The 17,628-nt window shown below is 31.7% G+C and overlaps 1 protein-coding gene across 1 annotated transcript; it reads left to right on the top strand.

Annotated features, from left to right (window-relative positions):
• Nucleotides 1-457: 457 nt before the first annotated feature.
• On the top strand, nucleotides 458-16,540 carry LOC143046259 (prolyl 3-hydroxylase OGFOD1-like). The gene is made up of 13 exons (XM_076219329.1): nucleotides 458-701; nucleotides 1,524-1,669; nucleotides 2,169-2,218; nucleotides 4,084-4,184; nucleotides 5,690-5,809; nucleotides 8,356-8,447; nucleotides 10,743-10,871; nucleotides 11,440-11,553; nucleotides 13,555-13,634; nucleotides 14,350-14,525; nucleotides 15,191-15,322; nucleotides 15,598-15,656; nucleotides 16,369-16,540. The coding sequence occupies exons 1-13, from the start codon at nucleotides 530-532 to the stop codon at nucleotides 16,513-16,515; spliced, it is 1,518 nt and encodes a 505-aa protein (XP_076075444.1). The 5' UTR covers nucleotides 458-529; the 3' UTR covers nucleotides 16,516-16,540.
• Nucleotides 16,541-17,628: the final 1,088 nt, after the last annotated feature.

Here is a 17,628-nt window from a genome sequence, read left to right as displayed (position 1 = left end):
TAGTGAACGTAGAAGATTAGCATCATGCATGTCAACATTTGTTATACCCGGTGCTGAGAACAGTTTATCTAACAACACATATATTCCTGCTCTGTGTCAAAGAAGTAATCTCAAGCCCTCAGTCTTTTGCCCTAAAAAAAAAACCGTAGCAGATTAGAAAGCAGGATTAGTTAAAAAGTGAAGTGTTTGAAACCTGCTGACATGATATAGATCTGAAAAGCGGATCATTATAAAATGTAAGACTGAGAAGAATATATATATAACCTAATGTTGATTTTAATTAGAGGAAAGGTCGGAGAACGCAAAAAGTACTGTTTAACGCTGCTACACCTCTGTAAACTTTCCTTTCCGCCTATCAAAACACTATTTAAAACAAGAATGCATGAATATTCAGTTATTGGGTGCGTTCGATTAGGAACTGGCTGGTTACAGTTGTAAACGTGAAATGTACACTTTACCTTTCATTAAAGTGTCGTAATTCAGCACGTTTCCTGTATTCGAACACGTGAAATCATTCAAATAGTAAACAATGCCCAAGAAACGTTTTGCCCCGAACAGTAACAGAAGAAATGATGAAAAAAGATCAAAAGAACATAACAATTCTAATGTCGAACCACCCGTTTTAATTGATGACATGAAAAGTTGCAATATTGCAAAATTGTTCAAGGAAAGTTACTTTGACAAAACAGAAACTTGTAAAGGTATCAGTTTTTTTTTTTGAATAAGATCTTTCCAACTGTTTGACAGATTTGGAAATATCCTCATTCTCAATTTATTGGCATTACCATTTGAATCAGATGTCAATTTACAGCGATATCAAATTTGTATTTTATTTAATAGGCAGTGGCTATTTTGCTGGCATTGATGTAAAGAGAACATTTCAAACATAACAAGCTTGGAAACTGCAGTATTACAAAATCTAGATCATAGTGAAAAAAATAGATTCTAAATTGCATAATATGGAAGATGATGTGATAGATCTCAAGTGGCGCTGAATGAAAACCAACCTCATCTTTACTGGCATCCAATTTCACCCAGAAGAAAACACTGAGGATAAACTAAATTCTTTTATCAAGCAAAAGTTAAATATTGACAAAAGAGTCAACTTCCTACGTCCTTCGATTCAGAAAAAGAGGTTGCAGAGGTTATTGTCCGATATTAGCAAAATTTGTATCAGTTAAGGACAAAGAAATTGTGTTAAAAAACTGATACAAATTAAAAGAGATTCATTTCGGAGTTAAAGAACAATTTTCGAAAGAAATCGAACAACAACAAAATTTTTTATACCCAATTGCAAAACAGGCAAGAAAAGAAAAAAGAAAAGTATGTATGGTAAGAGACAAATTGTATATTGAGGGTGATTTGTACAAACCAAACACTGAAGGAGTTGGAAACGAAAATGTACATGATGTTTTGAGTTTTAATGCACTGTATAATATTGTTTGTCTACTTTCTGTATATACATGATATAAATTGTTCGTTGTTCAAATTCAACTTATTAACAAATTCCATATATATTTCAGGTTGTATAAACTTTTCCCACCAACCTTTCTTCCATGCAGTAATAAACAATTTTGTACAAAATGTAGAATTTTTACAACAGCTACAAGAAGAATTATCAGAGTTAACATTTACAGAAAAGAACAATGATCTCTACAAGTTTTACCAGGTAACTTACTTAGGAAATAAGTTTATACAGATACAAATAACATTTACTAGGTAATTAACAGTAAAATTTGTATTCACTTGGCAAATAAAGATAAGTTTCTCCTTAGGTATACTCAAGGAAATATTGCACCCACAAAACTCAGTTATACATTTATTTATTTTTAATTACGGTAAGGTAAACAAACATAAATATTCCATATCATGCCTTACAGCATTCTTGTGTTGAAAATGAGCATACCATTTTAAAAACAATTCTACTAACTTGTGAATAGGTTACACATTAAAAAGTAAATCTGTTAATTCAGTTTTGGTATTTAATGTCAACAAAATCAAAATTTATACTGAAAACCAACAAAAGACAATTTTTCTACCACAAATTAAATGCAAGACTCAAATAATGTAGCCATTTTATGCATGTACAATTTGCCACAATGACCTATATTTCATCACAATGACCTATATTTCATACTTATTTTGCATGGTTTGACTTTCTATTACAGAGTAAAGAAGATTTAAAAGTTGTTGATCTGCCATATATAAATGCTCTTAGGTAATATTGATAATTTACTTTGGTTTGAAATATTGTTTAAATTACATTTTTAAGTTCTTAGCATTGTATTTTAATATTCAAATTGTTTTTATGTTTCAATGGTACTTTGTAACCAACCTCTACAGGCCTCTACAATAACTTTATTTTCAACTTGTCCAGTAGGACAAGTACATACCAAAACTTACTTGTCCGAATGAAATTGTTACTTGTCCAAATTTATTTTAACTAAAAATAACCTTTTTACATTTTAAGTTGATTAAAGGAAAAAAAAAGGAATTTAAACAATAGAATAGAATTTGATGAATTTCTTTTTAAATACTTTTCAAAAATATGAGTCAAGTACAACTGAATCTAGTCATGTCACAGGACTTAACCAGGTTCTAGTTTTCACCAATGCAAGTCTCATCAGAATCTAAACATTAGGCACCATCTGATAGGCCTGTACACTCATTGGATTTGTATCCTGTTTTTTTTAAGTCGAAAAAAGTTTTATTCAAATGCAATCAATAAAAAGAAGAAGATAAGGTCTGATTGTCAATGAGAAAACTCTCTACAAGAGACCAAATGACACAGAAATTTACAACTATAGGTCACCATATTGCAAGTATTGTTTTTTTCTACTTGTGATCGAATATGGTTTTGTGAATTTTATGAAATTATGGTAAATAAAAAAAATATTTTTGTAAAAAATTTACCGGTATGGTATTTATTATAAAGAACAGAATAAGGGAAGAAAATGAGATACTGATTTGTCTTGGTCCCGAAATGTCTCCTGCCTTGCCAAACTGTCTATCAATCATGTCTACTAAATATGTCTCCTGCGGTGCCAAACTGTCTATTAAACATTGAGCTAAACTGCTTGTCGAGGTGACGAACTGTCCTGTAAAGTTACCTTATCTACAAAGCGCAACATTGATTCGGATCAGTAAGACTGGTTTCCGAGAATAGTATACATTTAACCTGATAAAAAGTACCTGTCAGACAAAAAACCAGTTAAAAATTATCGATTGCAAGTAAAAATGTTGAAGAAAAAGGTTTTGCATTTGAATAAACAGAATACAGAAACATGTCAAATTAATATTTGTTTTTTTTTTGTTTATAATTATACTTTGTTCATCAAAGTTGGATGACATTTATTTTCTGCAGAATAATTGTACTTGTCCCAACGGAAAAGCTTGTTACAGTTTTTACTTGTCCGACCTTTTTTTCCTCTGGTACAGGACAATCGGACAAGCGTTATTGTCGAGGCCTGCTCTAGGGACAAAATCAATGATACTTTGTAGCCAACCGCTAGGGACAAAATCACTGATACTTTGTAGCCAACCTCTAGGGACAAAATCAATGATACTTTGTAGCCAACCTCTAGGGACAAAATCAATGATACTTTGTAGCCAACCTCTAGGGACAAAATCAATGATACTTTGTAGCCAACCTCTAGGGACAAAATCAATGATACTTTGTAGCCAACCTCTAGGGACAAAATCAAAATTAATCATTGAAAACAGATACAATTGTATCCAACCTCTAGGGACAACATCAAAATTAATCAACAGATAGAATTAAACTGACTGCATTTGGTATAAAGTGGAGATTTTTTTTTAATAAAGCTTTAAGAAATATTCCTTGTTCATGTTTGTGCGGGTATTTCTCGCTACATTGAAGACCTGTTGGTGACCCTCTGCTGTTGTTTTTTATTTGGGCGGGTTGTTGTCTCTTTGACACATTCCCCATTTCCATTCTCAATTTTATCAATTGCCTAATAAAATTTGGAAATCAAAAATTTTGCTACTTTTCAGACTTTTAAAATTGATATTGAATGCTAGCATTCTACAAATACATCCATGTTTTACATTTTTATTCAAAAGGTCTCTGATATATAAAGACTTAAAAGAATGGATAACAGATATAACTGGTATAGAACTAGTAGATACTGTTGACTTATCTTGTGCCAAATATCAGTATACAGGTAATGGTTATGTCTTTGAGGTAGCACTAGTAGATACTGTTGACTTAGTGCCAAATATCAGTATACAGGTAATGGTTATGTCTTTGAGGTAGAACTAGTAGATACTGTTGACTAAGTGCCAAATATCAGTATACAGGTAATGGTTATGTCTTTGAGGTAGAACTAGTAGATACTGTTGACTTATCTTGTGCCAAATATCAGTATACAGGTAATGGTTATGTCTTTGAGGTAGAACTAGTAGATACTGTTGACTTAGTGCCAAATATCAGTATACAGGTAACAGTTATGTCTTTGAGGTAGAACTAGTAGATACTGTTGACTTAGTGCCAAATATCAGTATACAGGTAATGGTTATGTCTTTGAGGTAGAACTAGTAGATACTGTTGACTTATCTTGTGCCAAATATCAGTATACAGGTAATGGTTATGTCTTTGAGGTAGAACTAGTAGATACTGTTGACTTATCTTGTGCCAAATATCAGTATACAGGTAATGGTTATGTCTTTGAGGTAGCACTAGTAGATACTGTTGACTTATCTTGTGCCAAATATCAGTATACAGGTAATGGTTATGTCTTTGAGGTAGCACTAGTAGATACTGTTGACTTATCTTTTGCCAAATATCAGTATACAGGTAACGGTTATGTCTTTGAGGTAGAACTAGTAGATACTGTTGACTTAGTGCCAAATATTAGTATACCGGTAATGGTTATGTCTTTGAGGTATAAAATAATTGCAAGAGACCTACGTTTGATCTATTACCTGGTCAAGTCAAACAATTTTTAAAAATTGGAATAGGGTTTCTCCACAAAACAAGCCACTTTCAAAAGTTAAAAATAAACTGGTCAACTCATAGTCAGATTATTTAGGTTAACATTCTCTTACCATGTGAACTATCATCTTGTATATAACTAATTAGGACATGATCTTATGACTTTTAAATGTAATTGTACTGAAAATGCATGTAACATTTTCTGCAGGATATTGTTGCCCATCAATAAATTAATCAATTATGAAATTTCATTAAATCAGTAGCTGATTATTATTTTATTTACTTTTTAAACCCTTTTTATAAGAAGATTATTCAAGAAATAAATTGTAAAGTTTTGTTGACAATGTACAGCATATTATTATTAAAACAAATCTTTTTGAATTAAGGTGGTACCCAACACTTTGACTAAAATTAATTTGGCTCGTTTTATTTTCATAACATTTTTAGAAAATATTTACTTTTACCCTTTGAAAAAAATATAAAAATTTCAAAAAACTTGAAACAATTGCTTTCACAGAAAAAAAACATTGGATATACATGTATAACAGTTTGACAAACACTAATATTGATCATTGAAATACTTTAATATTTTCTTAACAATAGATTGGATTTAAACTTTAGCTGATTTTACAGAGTTATCTCCCTGTAGTGTTATTAGGTACCACTTTGATATCTAGTGGTAAACAGTTGACTGATCTAAACCCCCCATTTATTGATTGATGTATTATTTTCCAGATACATTGCTGTGTCATGATGATGAATTAGATGATAGAAGGATAGCCTTTATTTATTACTTAGTACCAGAAAAATGGACAAAAGAAGATGGGGGAGCATTGGATCTATTTAATGTTAATGGTAATTGGTAAATAGTTAGTTAGCTTATTGTAGACCATTTATTTGATTTGAATATATATATCTTGTAAGTCCTACCTCCTGTCTTTTTTTGGGGTTTTAAATTTATTGAACATGGTTAGGTTTGAACATCAGATTGTCTTTTTTTCTTCACCAACAAAATAACCTAATTAATTTCAGATAATGTGCAATCTCGTCCTATTTTTATACGACCGCAAAAATTGAAATTTTTTGGTCTTATATTGGTATCACGTTGGCGTCAGCGTCGTCGTCATCTAAATACTTTTGGTTTTCGCACTATAATTTTAGTTTAAGTAAATAGAAATGTATGAAATTAAACACAAGGTTTATGACCACAAAAGGAAGGTTGGGATTGATTTTGGGAGTTTTGGTTCCAACAGTTTAGGAATTAGGGGCCAAAAAAGGGCCCAAATAAGCATTATTCTTGGTTTTCGCACAATAACTTTAGTATAAGTAAATAGAAATCAATGAAATTTAAACACAAGGTTTATGACCACAAAAGGAAGGTTGGGATTGATTTTGGTAGTTGAGGTCCCAACAGTTTAGGAAAAAGGGGCCAAAAAGGGGCCCAAATAAGCATTTTTCTTGGTTTTCACACCATAACTTTAGTATAAGTGAATAGAAATCAATGAAATTCAAACACAAGGTTTATGACCATAAAAGGAAGGTTGGGATTGATTTTGGGAGTTTTGGTCCCGACAGTTTAGGAATAAGGGGTCCAAAGGGTCCAAAATTAAACTTGGTTTGATTTCATCAAAAATTTAATAATTGGGGTTCTTTGATATGCCGAATCTGATTGTGTATGTAGATTCTTAATTTTTGGTCCCGTTTTCAAATTGGTCTGGATCTACATTATGGTCCAAAGGGTCCAAAATTAAACTTAGTTTGATTTTAACAAAAATTGAATCCTTGGGGTTCTTTGATATGCCAAATCTAACTGTGTATGTAGATTCTTAATTTTTGGTCCCGTTTTCAAATTGGTCTACATTAAAGTCCAAAGGGTCCAAAATTAAACTAAGTTTGATTTTAACAAAAATTGAATTCTTGGGCTTCGTTGATTTGCTTAATCTAAACATGTACTTATATTTTTGATTATGGGCCCAGTTTTCAAGTTGGTCCAAATCAGGATCCAAAATTATTATATTAAGTATTATGCAATAGCAAGAAATTTTTAATTGCACAGTATTCAGCAATAGCAAGAAATCTTCAATTGCACAGTATTATGCAATAGCAAGAAATTTTCAATTGCACAGTATTGAGCAATAGCAAGAAATATCTATTTACACAATGTTATGCAATAGCAAGAAAATTTCAATTGGAGTTATCTTTCTTTGTCCAGAATAGTAGTTGAATCAACTCAAATCATTGTTTTTGTCGAGCCTGCAACTTTTGTTGCAGAAAGCTCGACATAGGGATAGTGATCCGGCGGCGGCGGCTGCGGCTGTGTTAGATCACTTCTTTAAAGCTTTATATTTTAGAAGGTGGAAGACCTGGATGCTTCATACTTTGTATTTAGATGCTTCATGTTACGAAGTTTCCGTCAGTCACATGTCCAATAACCTTGACCTCATTTTCATGGTTCAGTGACTACTTGAAAAAAAAGTTCAAATTTTTTGTAATGTTGAATTCTCTCTTATTATAAGTAATAGGATAACTATATTTGATATGTGCGTACCTTGCAAGGTCCTCATGTCTGTCAGACAGTTTTCACTTGACCTCGACCTCATTTCATGGATCAGTGAACAAGGTTAAGTTTTGGTGGTCAAGTCCATATCTCAGATACTATAAGCAATAGGGCTAGTATATTCAGTGTATGGAAGAACTGTAAGGTGTACATGTCCAACTGGCAGGTGTCATCTGACCTTGACCTCATTTTCATGGTTCAGTGGTTATAGTTAAATTTTTGTGTTTTGGTCTGTTTTTCTCATACTATATGCAATAGGTCTACTATATTTGTTGTATGGAATGATTGTAAGGTGTACATGTGTAGCGGGCAGATGTCATGTGACCTTGACCTCATTTTCCATGGTTCAGTGGTCAAAGTTAAGTTTGTGAGTTTTGGTCTTTTTACCTAATACTATATGCCATAGGTCAACTATATTTGGTGTATGGAAATATTTTATGATCTTTATGTCAGTCGCGAAGGTTTTATTTGACCGTGACCTCATTTTCACAGTTCATTGCACAGTGTTCAGTTTTTGTGTTTTGGTCTATTTTTCTTAAACTATAAGTAATGGGTCAACTATATATGTTGTATAGAAGCATTGTTAGCTGTACATGTCTGCCTGGCATGGTTCATCTGACCTGGACCTCTTTTTCAAGGTTCATTGGTCTTTGTTTAGTTATCTTGATTAATGTTAAGTTTAGGACTATCAACATAATATCAATGATTAGTATAGAAGGCGAGACATTTCAGCGTGTGCACTCTTGTTTATGTATTTTTGGCTTTAGACTTTTGTAGACTTTGTCCTCATAATTATTTGTTTTAAGTTTAAATTAAACACTGTATCATCCTTTTTCTTTGATAGAAAATGGTCAGCCAGACGCAACAGTAAAGTCTATTTTACCTGTCAGAAATAATTTTGCCTTCTTTGAAGTTAATGCTGTATCTTACCATCAGGTTGGTCTTATTACAATGCAACTTATTTCAATAGTTGATTTATGAGGTAACAGATCTTATAAAGAGTACATCAGATACTGCTCAGAATTATGTTTATCGTCAAACAAAGTTGTAAACCATGACATCCAGGTATCAAAGTTTGATGCTGTAAAATTATTGCACATTAAATCAGTTGTTGATCATTTTATGTATACCCAAAAGTTCTTGATTCTTCATATTTAAATGAATGTTGCAATGACAAAGTTACCTGTTTCCTTTTTTATATCAGTCTTAATTTTAGAAAAATGCTGGTAAGAAAAGTCAAAACAATAAACAATCATGAAATTTTAAGTAGTAAAAAGTAGACATTCCTTCAGTCTATCATTGATAGAGACTCTGGATGATACTATTGTTGTTATGGAAAATTCAGTGTAACCTTTGACAATCCTTCAATCTAATATGAGAGAATCTTGATGTTACTATAACCCTTACAATGTTCAGTGTAATATTAAAAATATGCATAGGACATGTCACTGATAGAAGACATAAAAAATAAGCACTGATATATCTTAAACCAGCTTTATACGACCGTGGAAGTTGAACTCTGAACCGTTGGGGCAAGTGTGGACACAACATTTAAGCTTGATACAGCTCTGAATTTGGATTGTGATAAAATTTTTGACATAATATGGGTTTCTGACACTAAACAAAAGTCAAGATGGTATTGAAACTTTTGGTATAATTTCAGAGAGATTCATACACTTAAACACAAGTTATTGTTTGAAAACTACAAAAATGCTTATGTTGGGCCCCCATTTTGGCCCCTAATTCCCAAACTATTGGGACCATAATCCCCAAAATCAATCCCAACCTTCCTTTAGTGGTATTGAACCTTCTGGTAAAAATTCATAGAGATCCATTCACTTAAATTAAAGTTTTTGTCCGGAAACTAAATGTGTCTTCGGATGTCAAGGCAGACAACGACGCAGACGACATGATAGCATTATACAACGCAAAAATTGACTATAAAGGGCAATTACTCCTTAATGGGTCAATTGACCATTTTGGTAATGTTGACTTATTTATAGGTCTTACTTTGCTGTACATTATTGCTGTGTACAGTTTATCTCTATCTTTAACAATATTGAAGATAATAACCAAAAGGTGACAAATTTTCTTAAAATTACCAATTCAGAGCTAGCAACCCTATAAAAGGGTTGCCTAATTGGTCTTAAAATTTCAGGGCCGATAGATCTTCACCTAATGAACAATTTTATTTCACATCAGCTTTGCTCTAAATGCTTTAGTTTCAGAGATATGAACCAACCAGGTGCTCCGCAGGGCGCAGCTTTAAATGACCGCAGAGGTTGAACCCTTAACAGTTGGGGCAAGTATGGACACAGCATTCAAGCCTGATACAGCTCTGAATTTGGATTGTGATCGAATTTTTGACATAATATGGGTTTCTGACACAAAACAAATGTCAAGATCTTACAAATCTATTGCGCAATATTGTGCAATTAAAGATTTCTTCTTCAAACTTTTCAAAAATTTGGAATATTAGAAATTTGGGAAAAAAATAATTGAAAACTACTATCACCCCCCTTTTTTTGGCAATTAGTCCAAAACCTGACATTTCTTTATATAATTTACAAGTAGTGTAAGGGAGGTAGATCTGAACATACCCATACCCAACACTGTATGTTAAATGGTTTTGAATTATCTCCCTTTCACTGCTTTTAAATTGTCTTAATTGTCCATTGACCAGAAAAACCTAGTTTTTCCCCTTTTTTTGCCCCTATTTCCAAAACATTTTGAGCCATAACCCCCAAAGTCAATACTAACCATCCCTTCATGGTATGGAAAATTGTGGTATTATTTCAGAGAGATTCATATACTTGAACCCAAGTTATTTTTTAAAAACTACAAAAATGCTTATTTTGGGCCCTGTTTTTGGCCCCTAATTCCTAAACTATTGGGACCATAACCCCCAAAATCAATCCCGTTCTTCCTTTAGGGGTATTGAACCTTCTGGTAAACATTTATAGAGATACATTTACTAAAACTAAAGTTATAGTCCGGAAACTAAATGCGTCTTCGGACGCTGATGCAGACGACGCTGATGCAGACGACATGATCGTTTTTTTGCAGTCGTATAAAAAAATTTAAGACAGTAAAATGTACCATAGAAGATATTTATGAAATTCTGAGATTTATAAAATTTATTTGAATTTCCCTGTACTTGTAAAAAAAATTGAGGGATTAAGAAAGAGAGAAATAACATATTACCATATTTTCTAAAGTTTTATTGATTAGGTTGCTGAAGTATTAACAGAAGACAAGACAAGACTGTCCATAAGTGGTTGGTTCCATGGACCACCAGTTGAAAGACCTGAACCTTACGTTGAATCTCCTGTCACACTGCATCCTTCAAGATCTGTTGATGTAAATATAATCACATATCATACAAATGTGCAAATGGGTTTAACTCTCACTGTGTTTCAAAGTATATAAACATTGTGACTTGGATGTAGAGCTGTCTCATTGACACACTTCTTATTTCAATTCACTGAAAAAAAGCAGAAAAACAAATACAAAGAAATAAAGAAAGATATATATCAACACAAAACTATAAATAATTGATTAGTTATCTTTCTAATTAGATAATTACTGGAAATCCTAGAAGCAATTGGCAAGTAACTAAGTGACTGTCTGTCACATGCTTGTTAAATGATTGCATTATATGATTTTTAAAAAGGACTAAAGGGAGATAATATTGTTTTTTTGGAGGAAAAGAAATTCAATGACACCTAGTCAAGAAACCGGCAAACCCTGTCATAATATTTGATGAAGTGCATCTTGCAAAAGACCAAAACCAAGTCACAATTCATAGATGTATTAACTTTGAATAATTTAAGAATTATTTTAAATTTTTAATACACCAATCCTTGCTAAAATAATTGTTAATATAGCTGAGAAATGTAGCAAATGTTTTTTGTTTTTTTTAAACCAGGAAAATTCATTTTATGATTGGATAAATCCTGCTTATTTGGACCCAGTTACACAGTCAGAAATACAGGAAAAATTTGAAGATGACTCAGAAATTGAACTTACAGACTTCCTACTGGTATACAAGTTAACCTTTTTTGTCCATTTTATTTTACCGGGTAATTTTAAGGAGGAACCAATTGCAATGTAAAAAAAATGTTGATTCCAATATCAAAGCAATTGAAAATGTTTTTCATTGATGATATAAACTCATGATTCACTGTCCTCCTTGGAATTCATAAAACAATATACATATGTTGTGTACAGAATTTTAGTACAAGTTGTAAGTGTTTTATGAACCGCTGAACACAAATGGATGATACAAGTACACTGTATTTTGTTTTGTATATTTCTGTCATATTTCCGTGACTTCATGCTACAATTTAATACTGAGCATTGATACAAAAAGAATTTAAAGAACACAAGAAAACTTTTTATGGATATGATTTTTGTCGAGCCTGTGACTTTTGTCGCAGAAAGCTCGACATAAGGATAGTGATCCGGTGGCGGTGGCTACGGCGGCGTTAGCTTACTTCTTAAAAGCTTTATATTTTAGAAGTTGGAAGACCTGGATGCTTCATACTTTGTATATGGATGCCTCATGTTACAAAGTTTCCGTCAGTCACATGTCCAATGTCCTTGACCTCATTTTCATGGTTCAGTGACTACTTGAAAAAAAGTTAAGATTTTTTGTTATGTTAAATTCTCTCTTATTATAAGTAATAGGATAAATATATTTGGTATGTGCGTACCTTGCAAGGTCCTCATGCCCATCAGACAGTTTTCACTTGACCTCAACCTCATTTCATGGATCAGTGAACAAGGTTAAGTTTTGGTGGTCAAGTCCATATCTCAGATGCTATAAGCAATAGGTTTAGTATATTTGGTGTATGGAAGCATTGTAAGGTGTACATGTCCAACTGGCAGGTGTCATCTGACCTTGACCTCATTTTTATGGTTCAGTGGTTATAGTTAAGTTTTTGTGATTTGGTCTGTTTTTCTTATACTGTATGTAATAGGTCTACTATATTTGGTGTATGGAATGATTGTAAGGTATAAATGTCTAGCTGGCAGGTGTCAGCTGACCTTGACCTCATTTTCATGGTTCAGTGGTCAAAGTTAAGTTTTTGAGTTTTGGTCTTTTCTTCTAATACTATATGCAATAGGTCAACTAACTTTGGTGTATGGAAATATTTTATGATCTATATGTCAGTCGTACAGGTTTTATTTGACCTTGACCTCATTTTCACGGTTCATTGCTCAGTGTTAAGTTTTTGTGTTTTGGTAATTTTTTCTTAAACTATAAGCAATAGGTCAACTATATTTGTTGTATGGAAGAATTGTAAGCTGTAAATGCCTGCCTGGCATGGTTCATCTGACCTTGACCTCATTTTCATGGTACATTGGTCAATGTTTAGTTTTTTTGGTTAATGTTAAGTTTAAGTGACAGTTGTAATAAATCTTTATATTTAGTACAATCAACATAATATCAATGATTAGTAAAGAAGGCGAGACATTTCAGTGTGTGCACTCTTGTTGTATTGGGAGAAACATAAAAATAGAATTTAAACCATTCAGGTGTCCTAAATATCACTTTAAAGATGAGGAGAATAGCATTAAAAATATTTTAAGTATATAGATTTTAATTTAAGACATTAAGCTGATAAATTTTAGAAGATAAACTTTTATCACCTGGTGCAAAAAGGTTTGTGTCAAAAAACATATAACTTGTACAAAAACCCTAAACAAATTATAATTTGTACAAACTTACATCTTGTACACAACACATATTAACCAATCTAATGAATATACATCATGTGTTAAATAGTTCAGTTAAAGCCAGTTTATCAAAACAAGTTGATGTCTTTGAAAAAAGAATGTGGTATTCATTAAATATGTTAATGCCTCTCAGCTTTATTCATCTCTTGATATAATTCAAGCTAGCTACACATTTTATTTCATATTTGAAGTTGAAACTAGCTATTAGTGTTTAATCGTTCATTGCTACACATTTTTATCCCTAAGGCTTTTACATATTTGAAAATGGTAAGGATGAAATTACCAAATTTGTTTATTTCAGCCAGAAAAATATGAAGAATTAAAAACAGCAATTCAAGAGACAAACTTAGAATGGAAAAGGAAAGGTCCTGCTAACAAAAGGTAGCACTATCAGGGAAATGATATACTGTGGAGTCATTATTATTCATTGGATACCAATGTTCGTGGATTCCGTGGGTACAGGTGAACCACGAAATAAATGTTCAACGAGTAGCAAGTTTTCTATATGCTTGTATACAGACTTCTGCAAAACCATAAAATTAAATATCCACGAACATGAAAGTTTTCCTTAATCCACGAAAATTGGTACCCAGGAAAATAAATAATCCACAGTAGGGTATTTGGTATCAAACTAAGAAACCTGATTTGATTCATCAGTGTTCAGAGAGTTGTTTATAGGGTAGGGAATAGATGCAGATTTTTGCAGTCTTAAACCAAAATAATTTATTTTGACCTCCATTTTAAACTTGTAATCAGTTTTTACATGTTTTACATTTTATGGTGCAATTGACTTAATTTGAATTTATAACTTATAACTTAACTCTATCAAAAACATTCAATTCATTCAATAAGGGTAGGTCATACTTTCGTGTCTTTTCACATTTAAAAAAAACATACTTTAGCTCCTAAAATAATGTGTTATGGGACATGTTTTGAAAAGAAGCTAATCTTTATTGAATACTGGTAGTAAAATGTTTAGAAAAGATAATTTTATCATATCCAAACTAACCTATAAATTACATACAAACAACATTTTTATTTGTATTTTCTCTCATTTATCTTAGTATTTAAGTGTCTGTAATTGCTATATTTGTAGAAAATACTCAGCATTAGACATGAACTCTGCACCAGAAATATTGAAGACCTGTCTAGATTTTCTTCAGTCAGATGCATTTTTTTTAGTTTTGTCTAACATTACTGGATTAAAGTTACATGAATTGGCTTCTTGTTCTGATTCAGATGGTGAAACGTCTGAGAATAATCAAAATAATGGTAAAGAGAATTTACTATGGAGAGAGGTTTATAATTATATCTTTGTGTCTTTAATAGAGAATTTACTAGAGAAAGAGGTTTATAATTATATCTTTGTGTCTTTAATAGAAAGTGTAAAAAAAATCTTATCTTTTTAGATATTAACCTATATAGCTTGATAATATCAACCCAATGTTTGGCTTTCATAAAAATACTTATTTTGATTAAATTGTGTTATTGAGATGCTGTCTCATACATGTTAACTCAATATCTGCTTTTTTTTAAAACAGGGGTTATACTGTTTAACTCCTGTCTGTTGTCGATCTATAATTCCCATTTCTGTCACATTTTTCATTAGCAGTACATTTCTAGAGATTGGGATAAAAAAAAAGGATTTCATGTACAGATTTGTTAAGTAAAACTTAGCTATTCATGTATATATAAAACATATTCAACTTGTTTGTTAAATTTGAAGTATAGTTTGACTAAAATATTTGATGAGAGGGGGTTTATTTTCAAAAAACAATAAATAGGAAATAATCAATTAAAACTTTATGCATATCAGGGTAATATCAAAAAGTAAAATCACAAAAATACTGAACTCTGAGTGCTGTAGTACAACCAACACCAAATAAGTCCATTTAAGGAACAACCCTTAGATATTTGTGACTTAATTTTTTTTACAGGTGAGGAAAAAATACCATGTTGCCATAGTGAGGTTAGAAAATGGAACCATGGGAACTATACATTGATCCGTGATACAGATTGTACAACAGCAGACTTTGAATTAGATTCTTTATTACATATATGTTGTGAAGGTATGTGGTCTATACTAGTATTATGTGAGGGGGGCAGGACCTTTTGTTTTTTACATTATGAACCAAGTGGTAGATATAAATTGCAATTATATATGAAAACAATTATTATTTTAGGTGCATATTCTATCATCCTGATCTACATGTTTTTAACTGTCTTAACACAAGACTCATTTGTAGTGGCGAAAAGAAGGATATGTACAATCACTGACATTTTTTGCTGACAATCTTGCTTATAATATTGCCTAGTTTTATATATGCTGAAATATAATTTGTAGGTTGGAGTGAGGAGTATGGAGGATTCACCTCATATATAGCTAAAGGAGAAGATGAAGAGGTGATACTTACATATTGGAACATATTTCATTGCAAAATTACTAGCTGCACTGCTGACAACTTATTTTTAAGTGTCATTAGATGTATTTACAAAAGTTTTTAGTTTTCAATTAGAGTTGGAGGAAACCAAGCTGTACTATGGACTGAGTTATGTCCCCATTACTTTATCTTGTTTGCATTTGAACATTTATATATTATAGATTGTTATAGAACTTTTTTATACACCATAAATAGAAAAATATCTATTATCTCTGAAGAGGAAGAGTAATTGTGTATACATCAGTAAGATAGCCCTTGAGACATAAAGACAAACATTTAGCAGGGTACTTGTAACTTAGAGGCAGACCCCAGATAGTTTTCACAAATTTAGCAACATTTCTTCTTAATATCAGTCTGAATGTAACAAAATTTTACAGAGTTGTTTACCCTCATGTGGAGATTTAGATATATTTTGTATATCTTGTAATTCAAGTGTTTTATGAATACCAGTTGTCAAAATGACAGAATACACCTAAAAATAATCTTGTGGGCACACATGGTACTACAAAACACTTAAGAAATCAATTAAATTTTAAACAGTACAGATCCATTTTGTGACAGATCTTGATATCTAACAGAGGGCTGTAGGCCAAGGGGAGAAATCAATTGAGGGAAAATAACAGGGCAGATATGTTAAAGGGAAATTACTAACTTATAATTATTATTTATTTCAGTTACTGTCAGTTTACCCAACAGAGAACAGTTTATCATTGGTTTACAGAGACAAAGGGACACTCAAATTTGTTAAATATCTAAATCATAAAGTTACACAGATGCCAACTAAAGGATTTTATGATATTTTGTCTGTTTATAGAGAATAAATTTTGTTTTTAAATACACATTTAATTTAATAGTTTTGCTTATTTCATAACTTCAGATTTGCCTAGTAAATTTTTCTGGCAGGTGTAAATAATGGATTTGTGCCCTGTTCAATGGCAGATAAGATGATGCTCATTTTGTCAGCATCAAACACTAGGAAAAAGAAGAATATGTTGAACAAATAAGAAACATTAACACTAACAGCTTGATAATTTGTGATTTGACTATTGCTGCTTTATGGACTCAAGTTTCGGTCTGGATTGTCTATTGTTATAAACCTCATTTTCATGGTTCAATTATTGCATAAAATCTTGAATTTTTACATATAAGTTATATGTCAACTACATTTAGAATAAAAAATCTTTGAAAGTTATTTACCATATGTCTGTGGAATAGGATTCACCTGACTTTGACATTCTTGGTTAAGTTTTAGAGATTACTGGTACAGGTCACCTATGTTTGGTGAATCAAATGATTGTTTGTTATACTTGTCCTATCTACCAGCGTTCAGGTGACCTTGAAATAAATATTTAAGGGTCTAGTTGTCATCATCTTAGTTTCCATGATTTGGTCTTTTTCTTAAACATTTATTGGTTTAAAAAACTATATTTGGTGTATAGAATAATTTTAATCTGTCTGACAGGGTTAACCAGACCTTGGCCTTACTTTTATTGTTCATTTGAAGTCTCTATCTCTGTTAAAATATAATTTATAGGTAAGGTGTACATGTTCATCTGACAGAGTTGATTTGACCTTGACCTTATTTTATATGATAATGTTTTGTTTTTGTGGTAATGTAAGTTTCTTAGATTCTTAAGAGTAATGTCAACTATATTTAGTGTATAGAATAGTAACCTGTACATGTCTGACAAGGTTCATCTAACTTTGATAACAAATTCTTCATCCAATGGAGTGCAAATAAAGATTTTTTGCAATACTTATCTTAACTGATGGTCCATGGATAATATTATTTCAGGACTGCTCATAACAATTTAACTGTTATCAGCCTGTGAAAATACTGGTTACTTATTCTATGAACCGTGATTAAATGATAAATTGGGTAAGTAAAACAATCGTCCTGCGTAAAATTAGGCTGTAAAATTTAACCCTTATAT

The sequence above is a fragment of the Mytilus galloprovincialis genome, chromosome 1 (genome assembly GCF_965363235.1).
Source record: "Mytilus galloprovincialis chromosome 1, xbMytGall1.hap1.1, whole genome shotgun sequence".
Taxonomy (NCBI): domain Eukaryota; kingdom Metazoa; phylum Mollusca; class Bivalvia; order Mytilida; family Mytilidae; genus Mytilus; species Mytilus galloprovincialis.
Note: the sequence above shows the minus strand (reverse complement) of the source record. Positions and strands in the feature narration are given on the sequence as shown.